The following is a 23272-nucleotide window of genomic DNA, read 5'->3' as shown; positions in this document are numbered from 1 at the left end:
AAAGTCACTCCACTTGTCAATCATCTTCTATCCAATCATGCTTATGTGCACGCAACACCCATAATATAGTGCACCCGACACTCAGATGCAGTACACAGCACTACAATGAACCAGAGAGGCTCCTGTGCATGCTCCCAGATGGTATGTGGGTCATTGACATCATCAAGGTGGAAAGTTCAGCTGTTCTATAACCTTCCCACCTCTAATCAATGCACGCATGCATAGGAGGGAAATCTATAATGGGACTCTTTGTCTGACAGATGGACTGAGTAAGGAGAAACAGATGTGGCTGGATGCCCTGGAGATGTCTAACTGCAGAATGGAGGCACTCAATAATGCAGAGATGCTGCTACTGGCCACAACGCAGGGGATGATGAACCTTCTGCGAAGTTGTGAAGGCATGCCAGGACCTAATCATGCCTGGCTATACCAGGCAATAGCTTGTTCAGTGGAGTGGGAGAACCAGGAGGCAGCCATGGATATGAACCAGTTGTTTCCTGCATGGCTGGGGTAGTGGTGGTACTGGAGCTATGCCAGCTGCTGAAAGACACCATGGTGAACATTTGCCTCCGTAACTCCATGGAAGTTGTTGAAGACTTCAAGGCCATGGGGTTCTCTAACTGCTGGGTGCATTGGACAGCACACACATCTGAGTGTTATCCCCACCGCAGGCAAGCTGGTCATTCACAAACAGGAAAGGATTTGCCTTGGTGATCCTCCAAGCTGTAGTGGATCACCAGGGTGTTTCACTAATATTTATACAGGCTGGACAGGCAGCACATAGGATGTGCATGTCTTTAGAAACTTGCCACTGCCTCGTACAACGGAGAAAAGACAATATATGCCCAGAGTCCCAGATGCAGTGATCTGGGGTGTTGCCATGTTCCCGTTTATCATAGCAAATGCGGCTTGCCCCCTTCTGCTCTGGCTCATGAGGCCATATGGAGGACACATTACTGGCTTACAAAAGATGGCATTCAACTATCATCTCAGCAAATGCAGGATAACTGTTGAATGTGACGTTGGCTGTCTGAAAGCATGGTGGAGGTAACTGAAATATAGGCTTGACGTGGAACCAGAAAACATAATGGCTTTCATTGTGGCAGCCTGCATGCTCCATAATATTTGCAAGACCAGGGGGCAGGTATTCAGCAAGTCTTGGGCTGAAGAGTCACAGGAGGAAATGGACAGACAGAGATGTGGGTGGGCGGTGCACATTGCCCCCCACCATCAGCAAATGCAAATGGGGGTCAGGTGGCCATTGTGGAGAATTGCCTGGCCACACACATTCTGGCTGCTGCAAATGGAAATGGTTCTCTAGGACAATGGATATGGTACCATTACCATTCAGTGTTTCTCTGAATACAAAATAATTTTTTTGTTGCAACACAACACTTCCATCTGTCTCATAAATACATTGTGTGTAATGTGAGGGAGGAGGCTTCAGGGACTGTGTGGGAGGCAGGGAGAGGGGTGGGCATGGGGCTCCCTACAGGCAGATGCGGCTTCCCATGGTTAATTGAAATATGAACAGGCAGCGCCAGGGCTGTGGCAGGGAAGGGGGGAAGGGGAGGGAGGTGATGCCTGGGGGAGAGAAGGAGGCATTATCAGGCTGTCTGGTATGGTGCTGGAGCCTCAGCCCAGGGTGGGTGGGTGCCACAGGCATCACCTCCCCTTCCCTCCAGCCCACACTGGGGCCCGACTCACTCCGTCACAGCCTTCATGAATCAGTGCCCAACACCCGGCCCTGCCCAACTCCCCTAGCCTCCCTGCACCTGGGAATTCCCGGCACTGGGTGGGCACCATTTGCTGGTAATAGCAAATGAAACCACTCCTGGGCACCCATGTTAGGCAGATAAGTGGTTACTAATTTAGTAGTTTTCAGAGATATTAGGGTCAAAGGATCCCAGCAAGATAAGCATCCAAATGTTTCTTAAACGTGTCCAGAGTAGGTGCTTGCACTATGTCTGCAGGGAGTCTGTTCCAGGCCTTGGGGGCTTGGACAGTAAAGAAATTTTTCCTTATGTCCAGCCTGAAATGGTCTTGCAGGAGTTTGTGACCATTGGACCTAATCATGCCTGGCTATACCAGGCAATAGCTTGTTCAGTGGAGTGGGAGAACCAGGAGGCAGCCATGGATATGAACCAGTTGTTTTCCGCATGACTGGGGTAGTGGTGGTACCGAAGCTACGCCAGCTGCTGAAAGACACCATTGTCATTTCTTGGGGTGCTCTGGTGAACAGGTGTTCCCCCAGATCCAATACACACTCCTTATATACTTATAGACTGCCACCAAGTCATCCCTGAGCCTGGGCTTCTCTAGGCTGAAGAGTCCCATAGCTTACAGCCTCTCTTCATAAGGCCTGATCTCTTGCTCTTTGATCATGCACGTGGCTCTCCTCTGGACTCTTTCAAGCTTCTCCACATCTTTCTCAAATTGCAGAGCCCAGAATTGGATGCAGCACTCCAGCTGCGGCCTCACCAAGGCTGAGTACAGCAGGAAGATGACAACCTGGGTCCTGCTCGAGATGCATTCATAGATGCAAGCCAGGGTTCTGTTTGCTTTGGTGCAGTATTGCATTGGTGGCTCATGTTCATCTTGTGGTCAATCGTGACCCCCAAGTCTCTTTTGGTTGTGGTGCTAGCGAGTGCAGCATTGCTGAGCCTATAAGCGTAAGCTTTTGGTGGAGCCTGCCCACTACCCCCTGCAGCTGGAGAGGCAAGCTGCTGGCAGGGTGGGCAGCCCCTGAGCTGCAGGGGCCAGGTCCTTCCCCCACATGGTGGCAGTTTAAAAATATGTGTTAAAAAGTAATGAAATTAGTGAAATGACACAATTAAATTTATTAAATTGATGAAATCACAACAGTTTTGGTTAGCTGTACATGTCAGTGACCTGTGAGCTAGACATCACCAACTGGTCTGTTGTGGAAATTACTGGTTTGGTGGCACCTCCTGCTGTAGTTCATTACTAGACAGATTAGTGGGGTGGGTTGTTATGCAGTACCCCCTGCAGTAATTTACTATGAGCAGCACACTGGGATTTATTCAATTTAAGAGCTATCACTTGTACACAGTGACCAAACAAATTAAAACACACTGTGTCAATTTTGGAGGCATAAAATAAACCCATTTAGTTTAGTGAGGACTTAACCCCTGTCACATGTACAAGCTCATGTTATAAGTATGCAACCCAATAATTGGCACTAGCTTTCCTGGGGCTGTTACAAACTGAACTTTTGCTATATTACCCTCATGTCTAACATCCAATACACAAACACCCTTGGTTCCAATCATGTTCTCATTATATACTCTAAGTCTCACTTTCTTATTCTCATAGCACACAGGTTTTGTTTTCATTTTTTGAATAATGTATTCTGGTATTACATTGACCTGGGCTCCTGTATTTAATTTAAAAGTTACTATTAATCTATTGGTGTCCAGGGTGATTGTCCAATTCTGAGAAAAATTAACTTCTTCCAGCATTTTGCCAGTGAGGAATTCTTCCTTTTCCTCATTGCACAGAGCATGTACCTGCTGCTTCTTGTGTGTTGCATCCTGATCCTTTCTGTAAATTCTTGCAAAGTGATTGAATCTTTTGCATTGGTTGCAGTGCTTACCAAATGCAGGGCATTGCATGGGTTTGTGATAACACCCTAAGCATCTGCAGCTGACCATTACTTCAAACAATTCTCTTTGGCCTTGGTTTGCCTGCTTCATAGTGAGGTCCTCCTTTCTGTATTCTTTGTTTTGCCTTAGGCTTTTGCAGTCTTGTAATTCTGTCTAGTTTGACTTGTTCTGCTTTTTCCTCTGGCTTCTGCAGCCTGGCATTTGTTATCTCAGCTGCTTGGCACATTCTAACTGCCTTTTCCAGATTCAGATTCAGTCTTTTCCTGAGGCTTGTATCCCTTATACCTAACTCTTTTTGGTCTCTGATCATGGACTCTTTTAGGTGTCCAAAGTTGCATGACTGGCTCAGGAGTCTGAGGTCTTTGACAAACTCCTCTGTTGTCTCACATTCTTTCTGCTGTCTCATCTGGAAATTATACCATTCAAAAGTTTTGGTTTGGGTATACAATATGCCTAATTTTTTTTATCACTCTGCCATAGCTTTTCTGTTCTACAGTTGTAGGCTATTATAAAGAAAGAGAGCTTCTGGGCCTAATATATTTTTTTTAAAAATAGCTACCTTGAGTGAATCTTCCTTCTTGGTAGCATCACTAGCCATCATATATGGTGAAGCTCTGCTTAAACTCCTCTGGAATTCTAAGATGCTCCATTTTTTTGTCTTTCTTCACACCTCATTCTTGGTACCATGTGTGAATCTCAAAAGCCCAAGGAGTTAAACTTATAAAATGATAACAATTGTTTATTCAAGGAGCCTTCTTAGCCTACTCATCTGCTGTTCCCTCATCTGCAATCCCTGGGCCAATGTAACAACTTATACATAACATTCTTAAAGGTATCAACGCACCTTCACTTCCGAAATAATTTTTCTAACACAGGACACATTACTGCAATATCTAATTCCAGCCCAAGAATAAATGTGAACTGCTTCATCAGAGCTGTCAGATATATTTTGTTCATGATCTTTAGGGTCCCTCTATAAAGGCAGGTAAAGGCACGATGGGATCTAATGTGTGATCCACACAAGTGTGGATTATTGACACAGGCATATCCACATGCCACGTGGGAACTAAGAGTGCACATTAGTTCCCATTGTGCCTTATTGCCAGTACAGCGTGAGCCAATCCGGGGCTCCCCCTGCACTGGCAAGAAGCAAGCTCCTGTGGCTAGGATCTCCTGCAATGTAATGTAATGTAGAACATAGCTCTGAGCTAAAACTCATACTATTATCAAATATACAACTAAGAGTGTGCTCTTGTTTTAAAAAGGCCAACAATTTATTAGGTTGTATCAACAGTAGTAGTGTCACTTGCAATTCAAAGTCTTCTGCTCTATTCCGCGCTGGTGAGGCCTCATCTGGAGTACTATATACCGTTTTGGGCCCCACACATCAAAATGGATGTGGACAGTTTGGAAAGAGTCCAGCTCAGAGGAATAAAAGTGATTAAAGACCTGGGAAGCACAGTTTATGATGAAAGTCTGGAAGAACCAAGATTATTTAGCCAGGAGAAGTGGAGACTGAAAATTGAAGGGGGATCTGATAGTCTTCAAATACTTGAAAGGCAATTACAGAGGCTGGAGATGGCTTTTCTCTGTGGCTGTAATGGGCAGGACTCAGTAGTGGCCTCCAGCTTCAGTAGGGGAAATTTAGGTTGGAGATTAGGAAGAACTTTCTGACTGTAAGGGTGGTCAAGTATTGGACCGGGCTACCTGGAGAAGTTGCGAAATCTCCATCCCTGGAATTTTCAAGAGCAAGTTGGACAGACTTTTGGCGAGACTGTTTCATCAGGGATGATCCTGTGTTGAGTAGGGGGCTGAACTACATAACCTTGAGAGATTCCTTCCAGCCTTACTTTCCTATGACCCTATAATCATCATAAAACACACAGAATCTGATTTTCAGTTCTTCTGTCCCTTAATTTGCTCTCTTTTCCTCTGTTCCAAAGCAGCTTTAAGCTCACACTTGAGAGGTGTGCAAGGCCTTGCCCAGCTCCCAGTGTAAGCAAGAGTGCCAGCTTTCTACTAGCAGAAAGAAGTCAGAGACAGCCCTTATACCACCTGCCCATGTGCAGGGCAGAGCACAGCTATGTTCTGCCAGTTCAGCTGGCATAAAATTGCTTAAGGACTAGAGTCAGTTGCCATAACTAGTGTAGCCCCTGGGCTGCTCTTACTTCAGAGCTGAGGCTGTTTGAGAACCAGGGGAACATAGCCAGCTCCTTGAGGGCTCCTTTTCACATCCTCCTCTGCTAGTCAGCTCTTGGAGGAAAAGAGAAGGGCTTTCAGTATTTTTCCTTGTAGATGTGATCCATCTATGATTGATCTAATGTGCTTTGCTTTAGTTTGCAATGTCATCATTCTCATCATATGCATGTTGTTTTTTCTCCTTTGAGGGGGTACAACATTGCAGTACAAGTCTCAAATGATAATTCTTTGGGAAGGATATGTTTGCTGAAGGACATTATACTGCTGACAAAACAGTATGACTAGTTGCAATTCGAAACCACTTCAGGACTTAAAATAGCATGAAAGTGAATCCCATGTGGTTGGTATCTAGTATCCCATTGCCCAGGGAAGGATCATTTGGAAGTGCTAATTTGTAAAGGAAAGACCGTCAATGGTACCAGAAGCTTTAAAAATGTGTGTAAACAAGGTATCCTCCCCAATCAGTCATAAAAACTACCACCTTGAAAGGAGTGAGGGTTGTGCACTGTTATTAGAGAAAGGACAAAAACTGTTATCACTCTTCACAGTCTCTGTCACATGCTACAATCTTTAATTTCAAATCTCATGAGGACCTCACCATTTTTAGCACAATATGAAACTCAACTTTGTGCAGTGGTGCTAGGTTGTGCTTGTAGTCTAAATTAGGGAAGGATAATTTAGATTTGTAACTGGTAATAATTTGAAACTGGTGGTAATTTGATGGTAGAATAAACTGAATATGGAGCTCCCTAAATCACAGATGTCTGAGGGGGCCGATCTATCAAATCATCCAAATTATCACCCAAAAGATGCAGGATTGGTGCATAGCTATGTTAAAGAGGTACTTCCATGTACACTGGAGCCTGATAATTGTTTTTTTGTAGGTGACACACTAGATGTTGTTCCTAATGAAAAATGATCATTCCCAGGGAGCAGCAGACGCCGCCAGTGAGAAATATTTAAGGTTTGTAAAAAAAACAAAAACAAACCATATTACAAGTTATGAGCAATCATTATTGTCAGGTATCAAAGATAATAACACAAATGTGAAATAAAATTTTCCCCAGTCTTTCAGTATCTTCAAAAAAAAGATTCACTGGGTCAAAAATCAGTGCTGCTGTGACTTCACTGACTTCAGCGAAGATGCGCCCCCATACACCAGTGCTAAATTTATCCCAAAACATTCAGACAGTTATGTTAACTGGTTTATTTTGCTTGCCTCTATGCATATTGAGCTACCTAATCGTTTCTGAAGTTGAGATACAAACTTCTCTGAGGCAGTCTGGAGTGCTAATACCCAACAAGGATTGTATCTCACTCTCTAAAAAGAGACAAACATCTGGTGAATGAGTTTTAACTCCCCCAAATTAAATTGTTGTAATATATTCACATGCAAAACTTCCTGCCACAGAAAAAAACTAAATCTAAGGGTCTATTTGGGATTACAATATTTTTGACAGGGTGTAAGAGGCAGATGGCAATACAGGAGGCTATGTAAAGCGGTTTCTATTATGAGAACAGGATTCAGCTAGGGCACAAATTTTTGAACCAAGACATTTAAAAGATAGATGCCAAGAGCTAACTGTGTATTTTTCAAAGCATAAAGTGAAATAATATTTTTATTTACTTTTTATAAATCTATTCCATAAGTGTAATTCAAATAAAAATGCAACCAAGTACCTATATTTGCAAATGGAAATTTAACTCTTTGCCCAGTAGTTGGATCTTCTATACTTTTAAATTTCCTTATACATTTTGGCAAAGGCCATGCATTTTTCTAGGCCCATTACAACTCATGCGTTCAGCATAAGATTGGACAGTTGTATCCCCACACATTTAGGGTTGAATTTCATGCATAAACTTTCCTGCCTTCTGAAATAGCTTCTGGGCTGATGTCATACTACTGCATTACAAAGAAGTGAACTCGAGTCATGAAAATAGGCTCACAGTTTGCACGACAGGTGTCATAGCACCAGCGTCTAAAACAACTGACTCATTTCAACTGGCCAGATCTGAGGCATGTCTACACATGCATTTACTCCAGCTTAGATTTACTGTGCAGTAATGTACTGCACAATGGTTGTGTCTACATGTCACCATATGGTGACGTTAGTACTGTGCTGTATTTTAGTACTTGTTTGGGAGAAGTACTAAAACACCGCACAGCAGCCACCTGTACTGCACCATGTGGATGGTATACATTTAGATTCGCTGGCCATAGTGACGTGCTATAGGTGGGCAGCATGCCACTATGGCAGTGTAGCTGGAAATCATGTGTAGACCCATGTGATCGCTATGTCACTGTAGCGAGCTGTACAGTGACATAGTGCATCACTCACAGGGTAATGTGTAGACTCACCCAGTAAGGGTTTTTGGGTAGGTATCAACATGTAGGGATTAGGGGGCAGATTTGCTCCCAGGTCCCTGCAGTGTGCCCCTGTGGCCACTGGGGAAAGCTCCAGTCTCCTTCTGAGTGTCAGCCAGGGGCTGGCAGGGAGCACCAGGGCAGGAGACAGCTGTCTCCTGGTCCTGGGGAAGCTGCCTGCTGCTGGGGTGAAGACAATATTCCCCTGCCCTAGCTGGAGGGAGCTTCTAGACCTGCCTCCCTGATCAGGGGTCTGGGGCTTGGAAAGAATTCCAGGGGAGGGGCAGGTCCCAGCCCCCTGCCCCGATCTGCGGGTGGGGCAGCTAGCAGCTACCTTGCTGCTAGCCACCCCACCAGCAGATCAGGGCAGGGGGCTGAGATCTGCCCCTCCCCTGCAGCTCTTTCTAAGCCCTGTGTCTTGATTGCCTGATCAGGGCACAGGGCTGGGACCTGCCCTTGACTGTGACAGTTCCCAGCCAGCCCCAGGCTGCATGGTGAAGCCCGGAGCTGTCTGGGACTGTTCAAAACAGGACAGATTGCAGCCACCTCCAGGGGCTGGCTGGGAACTGTCCCTGTGCAGGGAGCTCCCAGCCTCTGCTTCATGATCACAATTATGATTGTGGAGTGGTGGCTGGGGAGTCTGTCCCTGCCCAGCTGTGTGAGCATGGAGCTGGAGGGGAACAGACTGGGGAGCTTGTTCCCCCTCCAGTTCTGTGCTTGTGGAGCTGTGAGCAGGGGGAACAAGCTACCCAGCTTGTTCGCTTCCAGCTCTACACTCATGCAGCTGGGTGGGGAACAAGCTACCCAGCCTGTTCCCCGCCACCAGCTTCACGTGTGTGGATGGGGAACAGTCTTCCTAGCCCCTGCCTGTGGGGAGCTTGCAGGACTGTGAAGCCACTGCATGGGGTTCAGACTGAAAGACCCTTATCTTCCAGCCTGAGCCCCATGGTCGTGGGGCTCAAGCTAGGAGATAAGGGTCCCCCAGCCTGAGCCCCGCAACTGGGGGCCTTGTGGTTGCGGATGGCGGGGCTCCTCGCAAGCTAGGTCAGGACCCATCTCTGGTGGTGGGGCAAGCAGCAGTGCTATGTTGGCTCAGAGAGCCATGGGGGTTAATGCAGCCATCCCTTGCCCCACTGCTGGAACACATTCCTATTAGGGCTCCATACCCCAGAATTCAGTGGCTTACCCTACCCCTGAATTCCCCGCCCCACTAGGAGCCCGGCAGCCCAGGTGTTTGGCACCTCTAGTCTCGAGTGTTCTGCTCAGCAATAACTAAAAGACAAATCAACAGCACATGTTCATAGCTTAAGGAATTGTCCATAATGAAATCAGTGTCTTTTGAGGGCGTTCAATTTTTTATTTCAACGTGTGTGTGTGAGAACTAGCATAAGTGAAAGTGGTCAGCCTAACTGCCCTGAAAATGTGTTTATGCACACAACAGGCTGAGAACAGGCAATAGCAAACCAAGGTCCCCCCTCCTGCCTCAGTACTATTGCTTGCTCTTTGCTGAGATCACCAGCAACACTGTAAGTTTGTGTCAGTTGTGTATATTGAGAAGCGTCCTTTAAGTCAGGATCACCTTTATATCTTCTCATGTAAACATGCACTTCTTCTTTTCATATTTGTGCTGGGTCACAAAACAAAGCCTCTAAAAAGTTTATGCTAAAAGAAGTAATTTCAGCTCATTCTGGATGGAAAGTAATGTCATTGCCCTTTCTATTTTGGAACTTTCTTCTTCCTGGTGTCTCATTTGGGTCTTGTCTGATTTAGAAATGCAGTACATAAATGAGGGCAGAACTGTTGCCACTGAAGTCATTTACAAAACTTTCACTGACTTCAACCAGGGGAAACTCAGTAAAGGCGTAGGCATATGTGATGATCAGTGCCCTTGTGTCAGAAATCATAATGCAGAAACCCAAATGCTATTTAAGGTATTTGGGGGAAAGCTGCAGTTTTACTAGGCCTCCAGCAGAGGGAGACAGGCCCATACCAATTTTCCTCATTGGTTAAATGCAATAGGTTTAATCAAACAAATACATTTTATATTTTTCTTAGTAGGGCTTTTAAGTTGTTTTGGGTTTTAATATCCTCAAATTAAGGAAAATGAACAGCAGCTGAAGAAACAAGCCTTAAATGCAGGGAGAATGGGGAACTTAATGTCAGGCTGAAATAGGAGGCTGGCTTACTTCATTTAATGTCTTTCCTAACATATGGGCTGAAATTCCTAGAGGTATCTTGAAAATTTAACTTAGGAAAATGAGTTGAAGTTCACCCACCCCATCCTTCTCCTCCACAGGACACTTGAATCTGCAATGAGTGGGAATCCCAGTCTGGGTACATTATTCGGGTATGGAAAGTGCTGGCGAAAATGGAACAGCCCTCACCCCAGCCTCTGCTAGCCAGGATCTACACAGCACATGGTGGGAGGGAAGCCCCTGTGGTGGGGGCTTTTCAGACCAGGGCAGCCCTCTCCCCTCCCCCTTCCCAACTGCTGATTGCTTCAGTAGCTGCTGTGAGTCTGAGGCAAAACTAATGCAGGGGAGCAGAGGAACTTCCCTCTGCTCCCTGAGCTATCCCTGATACTTGCAGCATCTAAGGCAAGGGGTTGGGTTTGGGGGTGGGTTGGGGGGATGAAGAATTCAATTTATCCAATTGTAGCAGAAAGTCCTTGTTGTGCATTTCCCTTCTGGACACTGACATAACAGAAGCCCCTTCTTGCCTGCACCCCCCAGCATTTTGTGCATTTCTTTTTCCTTCTAAGTATTGGCAGAGACCTAGCACACTCATTGCATGGGTATGGCAAAGCTCAGAGCAAGGCAGAAAGCTGAAGTGGCTTTCTGTAGGAGAAACCTAGAAACTACATCTACATATCAAGTAAGCTCAGTGTCACTAAAGAAAGCAAAAGAACTAAAATATCCACTTCAAAGACTGTAAATATATCCTGAGCTAACCTAAGTCACTTACTGTCCCCAGTGCCTTTGATCCTCACTACCTCACATTGCATTTTTATATATTTCTCACAGTGTATTTTTATATTTCATCTGTCTCATCTTTTCCATGGAATTTTGTATTTTATATTTTATACTTTTAGACCCTTAAGGAATGTACTCCCTGTAGAATGAAGTTACACCCTGGACCATTGTTAAAAACTGCATTAAAGTTGTAACTGTCAAGTGATAAAATCTGCTATATTGGGCCAGTCCCTTGAGTGAATGCGAGTATGTATGATGATCAGTAGTTAATGACAAAGCAAGTGCCTCTGGCTGTTAATTAACAATAGCCTAGGCAGAGAAATTTACCATCACAAAACTCTACAAGCCCTTTTAGACTAATCAAGCCAAGGAACTGATTCCTGGAGCTGAGCACCCACCCTATTGATTATTCCTGCAACCCTTAACTTTAATCAAAATCACAAACTGACTCCTGAAACTGCACATATCGGCAGGCAGAGACCCCTGTGACTGACAGCTGTCATGCACTACTCAAGACCCACATGGGACAGTGACCTCTAGATTGGACAGCCAAGATGATGCTGGGGAATCACACAAGTCTGCCGAAAGGGATAAAAGGCAGTGAAGCATTACCACCAGTGGTATCTTCTCATCCAGCACCTGACCTACCAAGGTAGAAGAACAAGCAGGCAAACCTCTTCTGCAGAAGACATTGCCTTGAAGATAGCTGGCCATCCACAGCAGACTCCAGGGCCTCAGATAGGTAAATACACTAACACCAGTGCTCTTACAATCACTACAGCAGCTACTAGATACTATACAATATACAGTAGCCACTATACTACATGGCTTTGAATGAGTGAGTGTATGTACGTGTGTGTATTAAGGTGACCAGTACCCCTCATAACTCAAAGTTTGCATGTATGATTTTATTGGTAACTTCACATCCCATTCAATAAACTAGAATTTGTGATGATCCCGAGAGCTGGTCCTTTGTAGCCAACACAGTGACTACTAAATGTACCATGGGGAGCAGGAGCCAGGGTGGAGCTTTATCTCCAGGGCATTGTCCCTTTCACTGAGGCCCTTCACAGGGTTTGGCTTGTTTTTCTTTTTGGCTATCCAGTAGGCCTGTAGGGTCTATTAAACCTGTTTAGCCCATACCCTGATAGTAGGAGATACAGATTCCAACCCCCCCCTAATTGATGGCAAACTAGAACCTGGGTCTCACATGCCCTTGAAAAGTGCCCAAAACACTATAAAGTGGGGGTTGCTCATCCTCCATTTTTTTATGACTTCTACAGAACTCCATGCCATCTTGGGTAGACCTTCCAACAAACTGGGATCAGATCATTTGGAGAAGAAGCCTTGCTCCTTACCATGGTAAATCACAATGGGATGTGTGCAGCACTTAGGACATGCAGAAGCCCATTACCACGTGCTATTACTATCCCCACTATGTAGCACAAACATGGCAACTTTCCACTAGTTTGTAATAGATACAACATATATATGCATATTTCAACATTGTTTTAAAAAAGCTCTTTATAAAATTAGGTATGCTAAAAGCCTATCCTTCCAATTTTAGCAACAAAAGTCTCAGTGCAGGAGGCCAAGTGTCCTGTCAAACAGCTCATAAAATATTCTAAGCCAACAAACTGCACACAGTAAAACAGTAGACTGATGTGAAGCAAAAGGAAGGGATTCTAGAGACAACATTCATCACTTGGATCATTCCTAAACCAAAATCTAAGTCTACGGGAAGAAAATCTGTGACATTAAACTGAACTTCCCAGATACAATGATACAGAGCCAGGTGGGGAAAACAGATCCATGTGTTGCAGAAAGAAAAAACTGGATAAAGAACTTTAATAAGATGTAGGTAGGTATTAAACATTTTCCTTGTATTGTTTTTGTGCCTCAGCTTCTTTCCAAAACCAATGAAAATACAGCTTGCTTTTTAATATTCTAGTACAGTGAGTTGTTATATTTTTAACAGACTAGTGGGGAAGCACATGCAAATATATCATTGTACAAACTTTGCAGCTCACAGAGGTGTGCTGTCAGCTGCAGCATTTCAGATTTCTGTGTCCTGACTGATCACTATGTGGTTGGCATATTTCCCCTCTCTTTATACATTGTACAATCTATTTAGGGATTTACACTGGCTTAGAAGCACATGTGCTATGCTTTCCCTCTATTTATTAATGTTTTGTGATGAGTAGACCTGGGTCATAGATGGTTTGGCGCTCCCCTCTGATGTGTGCTTGCTAATCATTTTCCATAAAGATCTTCTTTGTCATGATTCTCTTTGATTCCTTGAGTTCTCCCCAAAATCCTCAGCATTCACAAAACAAACAAAGACTCAGTCTCTAACTAAAAGATGTTGCAGATTGAATGGTCATGACACTGAGGGGCACAAGAGACCAGAAAGAGGTGGAAGGGATCCTTGATAATAATTGTGATCATGCCATTATTTAGAACCAGATCCTCAGCTGATGTATGTTGGCACAACTCCAGGGTTGATGTTGATTTATGCCAGCTGAGAATTTGACCTTTAGTATTGAAAAACAAAATCCTGTTCCCTCCTTTTCCTCTTTCCCCAGTTTCTGCTGGTCTCTGAACAAGAGAAAGGTAGTACATCTAGTTTTGAATCCTGCCACTGGGGTACAGCATGTCCCTTTTTTTAGCTGTTAAGGAAATATTATTTTTCTCCTCTTATTTACTTAGCCTATCATTAAAAAACCCTTCAGTATAAACATAGTAACTGTGTGTTCCCATGTTTCTGCTCACTAACCTCCTTGTATTTCAGATCACACAAGGGGCCAAGATGTAGTTGTTCAAAGCAGTTACCAGCATGAAAGATTGTACCATAACGGAAATGCAATGAGAGGAATTTTTAATCCATAGGACAACTCTTCTGCCTAAATTGGTATAGTTGCTGTTTGAGGCTAGGGAGAGACATTCAACAAGTCTGAGCCTGAATTGATTCAATCTTTGCAGGTTAGTCTAATCTGGCTAAATTGAATCAGTTTGCAACTGCACAGGCATTCTCTCTGGACTGAGAAAATTCAGGCAAATGCCTGCAGTGGCTCATGCTAGAAGCTGGGGTGCTAGAGCAGCCCTCCCTACTCTTGTACAGTGCTGAGCTGAGGGAGGAGGGAGGTGTGGCCGGGCCCCAGCAGGACCTCTGATTAGGGAAGTCTGCCTGCACCATCCCATTCACTGCTCAAGGGGCAGGAGTGTTGCCAGACCCCAGCCTCCTGCTAGCACTCTGATAGGCAAGGGGGTGGTGTGTGCAGTACATGCATCTGTTGATGATACGGAGCTTTCAATCTCCTCCCTGCTTCTTTATACCGTCTGCAGCTGACAGGGGAGCAAGCCAGAAGGGGGCTGATAACAGTATTTATCACCTCATCAGCAAAGCAATAAACTCTCCATTACTTCAAACGCTTCTTAAACAGCTTACCAGCTCACCTGTTGATTAGCTCCAAACAGCTCTGAGCGGTCACTGTTTTGTCTGCCTGTCCCAGTGAAATCGGAGACACTCACACACAGAGACACCCCTCAGCATTAGCTAGCATACCACATGCCTAGAGTCTCTGGGGCTGGGATCCATGCTGTGGGAGATGGGAGGGCGGGGGATTTCCTGGTTGTGTGGCAAGCAGTGAGAGGGGCATAGGGCATGGGGAAGCCAGGTAGACCCTGCTGTGCCTGGAAGTCTGTGCCGAGCTCCAGCCAGGGAGCAGAAGGGAGGGGACAGCCCTGCTGCGGAACAGAGAGCCCCACCCAGCCCAGAGAGCATGCTGGGATGCTGGGGGTGTCTGGTTTATTTTAAACCAGCAAGGGGTCTGGGACAGACATTGCATAAAGCTGTTTGAGCCAAAACAGTTAAGTCTGATACTACTTTCAACAAGGTTTATTTCAAACCAGTTTCAGCCATTTTCAAACTGGTTGATGTGCACTGAACATCTGTTCTGTTACATATTTAAATCAATTTCTGATCACTTAAACTGGTTTATATGTAATGTCTGTCCCTACCCAAAGTGCATAAGGTCTTATATTGTGCGTGTGCAGTAGTCAGTTCAGTTAAGATTATTCTAGCAAGAGTGAGCTCTTTGTTTGCTGACATAAGTGATCTAGTTTTGCTGTGGAGCATATGTAGTGAGTAGTATCCACCTGTTGAGTGCTGAGTGCAAGGTATGGTGCTGTGTGCAATAGTGTGGTAGCATGTATACAGGCATTTGATTGGACAGTATATGGCCTGAGCATGTGTTTGATACAAACATTTATGATGAACAAGCCAGAGCATGAAGTAACTGGGGCTAGGGACAGATATTCAAAAAGCTGGAACCTGAATTGATTCAATCTTTGCAGACATGAATGATGCATGCCCTCCGACAGCTAGGGGGGCATGGCAATGCCCATTAAATTAACTACTGATCATCATACATACTCACATTCACTCAAGGGACTGGCAGCAGTGGTGGGAGCACAGCAGCGGTAAGCAGGGAAGCTCCCACAGACTCCGTCAGCACTGCTAGTGCTGTCGGCAGTAGGGGAGAAGAGGGTGGCAAGTGTTGACCAGTGTTTGGCAACCACCCACAGGTGCCACCAGCAGTGTTGGCAGTGGCCAGTGCGGACTGCGGATTGCCCGTAGACACCACCGGTGGTGTCAGCAGTGGGGTGGCAATTGGCAACAGTGTCAGCAGTGCCTCTCTGTAGGAGGTGCACCGCCACACTGGGGGTGCACGTGCACCCGCGTGAACCCCCTACGCATTGCCCCTGTTTGCAGGTTAGTTTAATTGCATAGACTGAACCATTTTGCAAATGAATAGACACTCACTTTTGACTGAGGAATGCAGGTACATGCCTACACTGGCTGCAGAGAAACTATACTGAGAGCGGGGGGAGGGGACAGGTGTGGCCAGCCCTCAAGTGAACTGGCCAAGGCAGGGGTTTAATTTCTCCCTCCCTGTCCCACCAGGGACAAAAACATCCTAACAACAGTATGGGCTCATTACTACATGAAGACTGCAATGATGTAGAAAAGGTGGAGAAACAAATATTTCTACTTTGTATTTAGAACATGTAGAAAGATGTACTCATATCACAAGAGCAAAACAAAATACTCAGTATTAGTAATTAAGCATTAGTAATTAAGATGAATGTTACACAACATCTCTTAGGGGGATGTGGTAAACATTTTCAAACTATCAGACCTAAATAACTTTCACTCAAGAATCCTAAAAGAAATTTGGCTCAGGACGCAAGAATTCAGCTGGATGCTATCTTTGATTGGACCAACGGTATGGTTGTTAGAGACATAGGCAAGCTTTTGGGTATCACAATTCCTTCCTCAGGCCTCTAAGACAGAAACAGACACAGCTGAGCTAAATAGCAGATGAAACAAAAGCTTGTTAAGTATGGTCATTATCACTCATAAAGTGCAGGGGTTAGTGGATATTGGCTGGGGAGATAGCTAGCCTGGTTCAATTTTTGGTCAATCTAGGAATATTGGTAAAATTCCAGAGGACTGAAAGTGTGCTAATTCTGCCAGCTTTCAAAATGGCAAGCTGAATGACACAGCTAATCAAAAGCCAGCAGACAGTACTAAAAACAACAGAAAAGATAATAAAAGAGTCTAGCTTATTAATAAAGAATTAGATAAAAATATAATTAATAGTAGTCAGCATGGTTAAAATTAAATAGCTCTTGCAAAAAAGCTTGACTTCATTTTTGAAGATATCAGATGGTGAAAGGTAACTGCATAGCTATAAAAACACCTGAGTCTGACTTAATTCTATATGACATGCTCATTAAAAATGTAGTATTAGACAATAGCAATAAAACATATTGAATGGATTAAGAACTGGATGTCTTAATCCAGTCGATGGCCCCAGCCCCAGCCCCGGCCCCGGCCCCGGCCCCAGCCCCGGCCCCGGTCCTGGGGCCAGCCACGGCCACATGCTGCTGGTGGGCCCGGCCTCAGCCAGCACCACTGCCACCGCGGGCCTTGGCTCCAGCCCCACTGCTGCTATGGATCCGGGCCCAGGCCTGGCTCCAGCTATGTGTTGCCAGTGGACCCAGCCTTGGCTGGCACCGCTGCTAGGTCAGGGCCATTGGCAGTGCCAGGATGAGGCCGAAGCCTGGGCCAGTAGACCCTGGCCTCATCTCAGTGTTGCTGGCAGCCCCAGCCACGTGCTGCCAGAGGTCCCGGCCCTGGCGGGCCCCAGCCCAGTGCTGGCACTGGGCCAGCACTGGCCCCAGCTCCAGCCAGCATCACCACTGCTGCCCACCCCAACACAGTGCCGCCACTGGGCCAGGGCCTGCGTGGGGCTGGGACCATGGACCTGTGTGGGCCCTGACCCCATCCTGGCACTGCAGCCAGCCCCAGCCCAGTGCTGCCCTGGCCTCAGCCCTGTGCTGCCCATGGCTTGGACCCTGGCCTCAGCCCCACGCTGCCAGTGGGCACTGGCCTGTGGCCCCAGCCCTGTGCTGCCGGTGGGCCTTAGCTCCAGCCCCATGCTGCCGGTCAGCCCCAGCCCCATGCTGCCCATGGCCTGGTCCTTGGTCCCAGCCCTGTGCTGCCAGTGGGCCCTGGCCCCAGTATTTACTTTACATACAACAATAGTTTAATTATATATAGAGAGAGACCTTATAACACTAATATACAGTGTGTCCTCCTCTGCCCTCATTTAGTTTTTCTGATATGCTGGCACTCTGGCACCTTTCAAGGTAGACATTGTGGGTTTTTTGGCACTCCAGCCAAAAAACGTTGCCTACCCCTGGCCTAGATCATGTGCTCAGTCAGGCTAAATTAAAACAAAATGGGCTTTCATGCCGATAAATGTGGGGTTTTATACCTAGAAATAAGGAATACAAGATGTAACTACAGAATGGGGGACTGTATCGTGGAAAGCAGGGACTCCAAAACAGATTTAGAGGTCATGCAATTGCATGAGCTCCTTCTTGGATGCTGTGGTAAAAAGGCCAATGTAGAAGAATAAGCAGGAGAATAGTGAATAGGAGAATGAACTTTATTGCTGTATATGGCAAGACCAAAACTAGGATCCTGCATCATGGGCAGATCTGGCTGCCATTAATTCTGTAGGAAGGGAAAAGAAGGTCCAAGCAATCGCCTGCCCAAAATCTTCCCTGCCATCAAATTCATCACCAGGATCCCAGAGCTATGCCAAAGCAGTGGTTCCAGAAGAATCTGTGCTGACAAACTGGTAAGCTCATAGAGCGCAATGCACATGCACAGCACAGCCAAAGGGGGGCCTGCTCATAGTCCCCAGGATCCACCCCTGTCCTGAATACAGTGCTGAAGTCTATACTTTAAAATGAATGAAAAATTGGAGAGGGTCCAGTAAAAAGCTGCATAAATTATTCAAAGACTGTAAAAGTGTTTTACAGGAGAGGCTTGAAGAGCTCGGTCTGTTTATCTTTGTCCCGGAGCTGGGGAGCCAAGCTCACGGTGTCACGGTGGGACGGCCAGGTGGTGGCGGATTGGACACGGAATAGGCGGGAGTCTTGGCGGTGGAGTACGAGCTGTATGGGACACACGTATGAATTGAAAACAAAGATGATTTATTTTACTCACGCTTGGCAGTGGAGGCCCAGGTGATTTCTTCAGTTACAGTTAAGAACGTATTGAACAAACAACAAAGGAGACTGTCGGCTCACGAGGTTCACTGGCAGACCCCGGAGGGCCAAGGGCGGCTGCCTGCTGGCTAGTCCCAGAGCTGGTCGACAGCTTATATAGGGGTGAACAAATAACAACACAAGAACTGTAACGCGACGAGACGAAGCGATGTCAAAGTCGAGAGTGTGACGGCAGTCCAAAGGACAGTCCGCAATCAAGGAAGATGAAGAAGACAAAGCCAAGGTCGGTTGAAAGCCAGGTAAGTAGAACGATGTCGAAGTCAGAGCGCCGAAGGGATGATCAGAGTCAAAGTCCAAGTCCAGGCTGAAACAATTCAATAACCGAAGATATCAACACAAGGTGAAGGAAATCGGAGGGGTTTATTGCAGCGCAAAGCTATGAGAAGAGCCAGGGTATTAAATCCTGACCTCGCTCTCCCACAGTCCCTGCTAGAGCAGCCTCTGTTGGGAGATCGAGTAGCTCTCCTTCACAATCCTCACACTAACGATACCTCCAACTCCTATAATGCTCACACTCCAGAACAACCCACCAACTCCAAAAACGCCCACCCCACACTGAGGGCCCACGGCCCTTTATAGTTCTCCTTGAGCCAATCAGGGAACCACCAAGGGAGAAGGTTCCAGACTGATTACCTCACAGGAGTTCTGACTGAGCCTGTGCGAAAGCGAAAGCTGTGAGCTGACTGAGCCTGTGCAGCACCAGAAAGTAGGTCACTTATGATTGACAGCTGGCAGGTCGTTCAGAGGGCACGTGCTGGAGGCCTGTCTGAGTTGGACTGTTTCAACTCCCTGTAATGGGAGCACCAGCTTCAAGATAATTCCCTGACAATCTTATGAAAAAGAAGATAGAAAGGAGACTTAATTACCTTTATTGAGAGAAAACAACAAGTAAAAAGGTCTTTTTAATCTATTAGAGAAAGGAATAAATAGAATCAATGGCGGGAAGATGAAACCAGATAAACTCAAATTAGACAATTGGACAAAACAATTTTTAATTTTGGAACAAATTATGAAGTGGATAGGATATATTCCCCCTCTTTTGAGGTTTTCAAAGCAAAACCAAGTGCCTTTCTGTAAGATAAGTTTTAAATAAGAACAAAGTTGCAGGGTTTCCTGGATAAAATGTAATGCCCTATAATATACAGATCAGACTAGATGGATCTAATGGTTCCTTCTGACTCTAAATTCTGGGAATCCTCAGGTAGTGAGTCTTATCACAGCTCTACTGAAATCAATAAATCTAAACCAATTTGTGCCAGGTGACTCTGTCCCAAAGTACTTTAAGAGGAATTTGAATCAAGAGAGACTGGTGACTTGAGGCCAGATCTTATTTGCCCTTCACAGCCATGTAACTATGGTTGCATAGGTGTCTGGGAGGAATAGAATTGCCAAGGGTTATGTGTAGTCCTGGGCAAATCCCAAACGTCAGTCTCAGAAAAACAAAATGAATGGGTGTTTGGAGGGAAAGGTCTCTCCTACTTCCTAACCCATGCCTATTGGTTAGGCCACTTGCTTGGGGAGTGGGAGACCCAGGCTCTAGACCACCTTTCACATAGAGGCGGCTTGAATCCTTCTCTTGGTTCCCAACAAAGTGCTCTAGCCAGCAAGACAGAACATAGGTATTGCCCAAAGTGCACTGCCCAACATAGGCACTGCCCAAAATCTTCCCTGCCATCTCAAACAGTGCATAAATGGCAAAAAGTGGAGTTTCAGAGCCATGTACATCCCACTGGGACATGTGAAGAGTAAATAGGACTTAGCACTTGCTGGACAGGTGTAGGGTAGGAATTCGAGGTATAGACATAGTAAGAAACATTTTGGTAGAAAAAATAGAGGAATGGAACAAAGTTAGCATTAGGGGCAGAATGAAGTGGGCAGCAGTGATATGATACAGTGTCAGCTGGTGCAGAGTTGGATGGACTGAGGGCAAGAAGAAGGAGTTAAAATGTAAAATAGTCAGGAAAGGCTGGTGGAGGGCTTCACAGAGATGAATCAGATTGCTAACACAAGATTTTTTTTATTGCCAATCTAGAAACTGTTTACAGACTGCCAAACTTTTTTACTGACACTTTTTTACTGATATGGTTTATATAATATAAACGTAACTCTTCTGCCAGGCCCTGTCCTGCTGCCAGCCCCCAGTTTGAAAGACTGGGTTCAAATTTAGGAGTTTAACATCAATCATAATCAAAAAAATTAACAAGTTTGGTTGTCAATAAAAAGTTTGCAGCAAAAAGAATTTCTTGGGTTGGCAACCCTGCTTGACTGCAATAAATGATTTTACACAGGGCTGCCCCCCTCTGGGGCCCCCTTCTCACCCCAATACTCTGATGCCCCTGACTATATCCTGCACCATGCTGCCCCCACAAGGCTACTCCCCAACCTTACACCCACCAATCCTGCTCCCCCTCCCCCCCAAAGAAGCCTGCCTACAACCCAGCAGTATTACAGGCACCCTGGGGTGCAGCAGTACATGGCTGGCAGAATGCTCTGTGCAGGATGCTGTGCTCTGTACCAGGCGGCACTGCTGTATTCTGTCTGCCAGAGCTACAATCAAGCTGAAGCTGCTTAGTGTTTGTACTGAAGGTTAATTTTTTTAATTAATTTTACTGGCAGCCATCTTTAGCTTGATATTTTTACTGAAACCCTGAAAGGAGGGAGGATGTAAGAACAAGTATTTCTCATTTTAATTAGCATCAATGATACTTTTATTCTTGACTGAAGACCAAGACCGCTTTTCCTTCAAATTCTATGAAATCTGTCTTCCTCTTGGCATTCCCTACTCTGCTTTTCTCAGGGGAGTAACAGTCAAGCACAGGGGTGCATGATGGGGGTGGAGGTTAGTGCACTGAAGTGGTAACACCCCCTTCGACTGCATAGTGCACATGTAGTGAACTTTCCGCAGGTGAGAACTCTGGTTCTAGCTACTGATCTTCACTACCAGTCACACATCCTATGACAGGAAGCTCTCCACTGTACCAACCACCACTACAAATTTCTAGATCCATTCCTGATCAGTCATGATCTCTTATAAATATCCAGCTGCAGCAAGTGTAAATAACTCACCCTACAAACATTATTATTCCTATAACTGGACATTTTCTATAGATCCTGTATATGCCTAGTCAGCATGGCACTTAGCGGTGAAGTGTGCGAGACAAGCCATGGAAGCTCGAAAGCAAACAGTAATGGCATCACCAAGAAACTGTAAGCATGAGCACAACAAATAGAGGTTCAAAATATTATCCTTAAAGCCAGATAGAAGTTATGATTCTCAGGTGCTGGAAACAGATAAAAGTAGATACTTAAAAGATCTGTTGTACATAAGGTATTTTAACAGATTCTATTTGTACATTCAGATCATTTATCAGTGATGAAAGAACCACTCTGATGAACTACTAGACTATCCCAATCCACCAAGTGGAAAGATGAATGCCATTTTCCAAACTACCTGAAAGTGGTCTGTTTAAACCAATTAATTCAAGAGCCTATTTGGAAAAAAAAACCCAAAACAAAACAATTGTTCTGTGGGGATACGTGAATTCTACGCTGTTTGAAAATCCCTGCCATCTGACGTAGAGGGATTTATAGGTTTAGTGGAAATTGCTTTCCCTACTGTCCAGATTAAATACTGCAGGATGATTTTTTGTATGAGTAAACATCCTCCCAATAATGAACAGACCAATAATGTCTTAAAAAGAAAAACAGAATCTACATTTTGGTTTTTTTATTCTTGTGTGGACTATTGCTGGTTACAGGATCTGAGAGTATCATGTTGACTGTCCATAAAATGCAGTTTAGCCTCATCTTGCTGTTATGGGGATTGGTTTTGTCCACTGAATGCAGAGCCCACCGGCAAGGAAAAGAAATCCATGAGGTATACAAGAAGGGCAGGTGAGTATTCTGTACACTCAATTACCATATATACAGTTTGGGCAGATGCAACATTTTTTAATTCTTAATAAGCTAATGTGGACATCTGCGGTTTGCATATGCAGCATTGATATCTGAGCATCTTAAATAGTTTTCTGAACTCTTTTCTCTAATGAATAATAGTTTTACTTTTTCAGCAACCAAAATTACTAGGTCTAAAATCTGTTTTAATGTAACATTTGATTATTCTTGATTCCAGCAACTCCAGCAAAGGAAAGAAAGTAGTGATTTATATTTATTAAGGTTGAATTTGGCAGTACTTACAAGAGAATGGATAGAAAACTTACTGTTTCCAAGATGTCTGATAGAAACTCTTCATAAGGTGCCGAGGACTATTGTATCAGAGAGTCTGGGAATCTCCTCACATGAAAAGCGCAATAATGGTTGGTTACCTTATAGCCCTTGTTTGAGGAAAAACAGTCAAATGTGTCTGCAAACTTGAAGGATACAATTAGTCATACTTATGATGAAGAAAGAGAGCTTGAATCAGCTGAAGATAAAATATTCAGTTTTTCCCAAAACAGTACATT

At 45.0% G+C, this 23272-nt stretch overlaps 1 protein-coding gene across 1 annotated transcript in view; it reads left to right on the top strand.

Moving 5' to 3' along the window:
- Positions 1-22497: 22497 nt before the first annotated feature.
- GABRR1 (gamma-aminobutyric acid type A receptor rho1 subunit) overlaps positions 22498-23272 on the top strand; it is a 66518-nt gene continuing 65743 nt past the window's right edge. The window contains exon 1 of the mRNA XM_019537742.1: positions 22498-22703. Within this exon, the coding sequence (XP_019393287.1) occupies positions 22582-22703 (122 nt within the window). The 5' untranslated portion in view covers positions 22498-22581. The remainder of the gene's footprint in view (positions 22704-23272) is intronic.

Source organism: Crocodylus porosus, unplaced genomic scaffold (assembly GCF_001723895.1).
Source record: "Crocodylus porosus isolate Cpor-Errol unplaced genomic scaffold, CroPor_comp1, whole genome shotgun sequence".
Lineage (NCBI taxonomy): Eukaryota > Metazoa > Chordata > Crocodylia > Crocodylidae > Crocodylus > Crocodylus porosus.
This window is presented reverse-complemented; position numbering and strand designations above follow the sequence as displayed.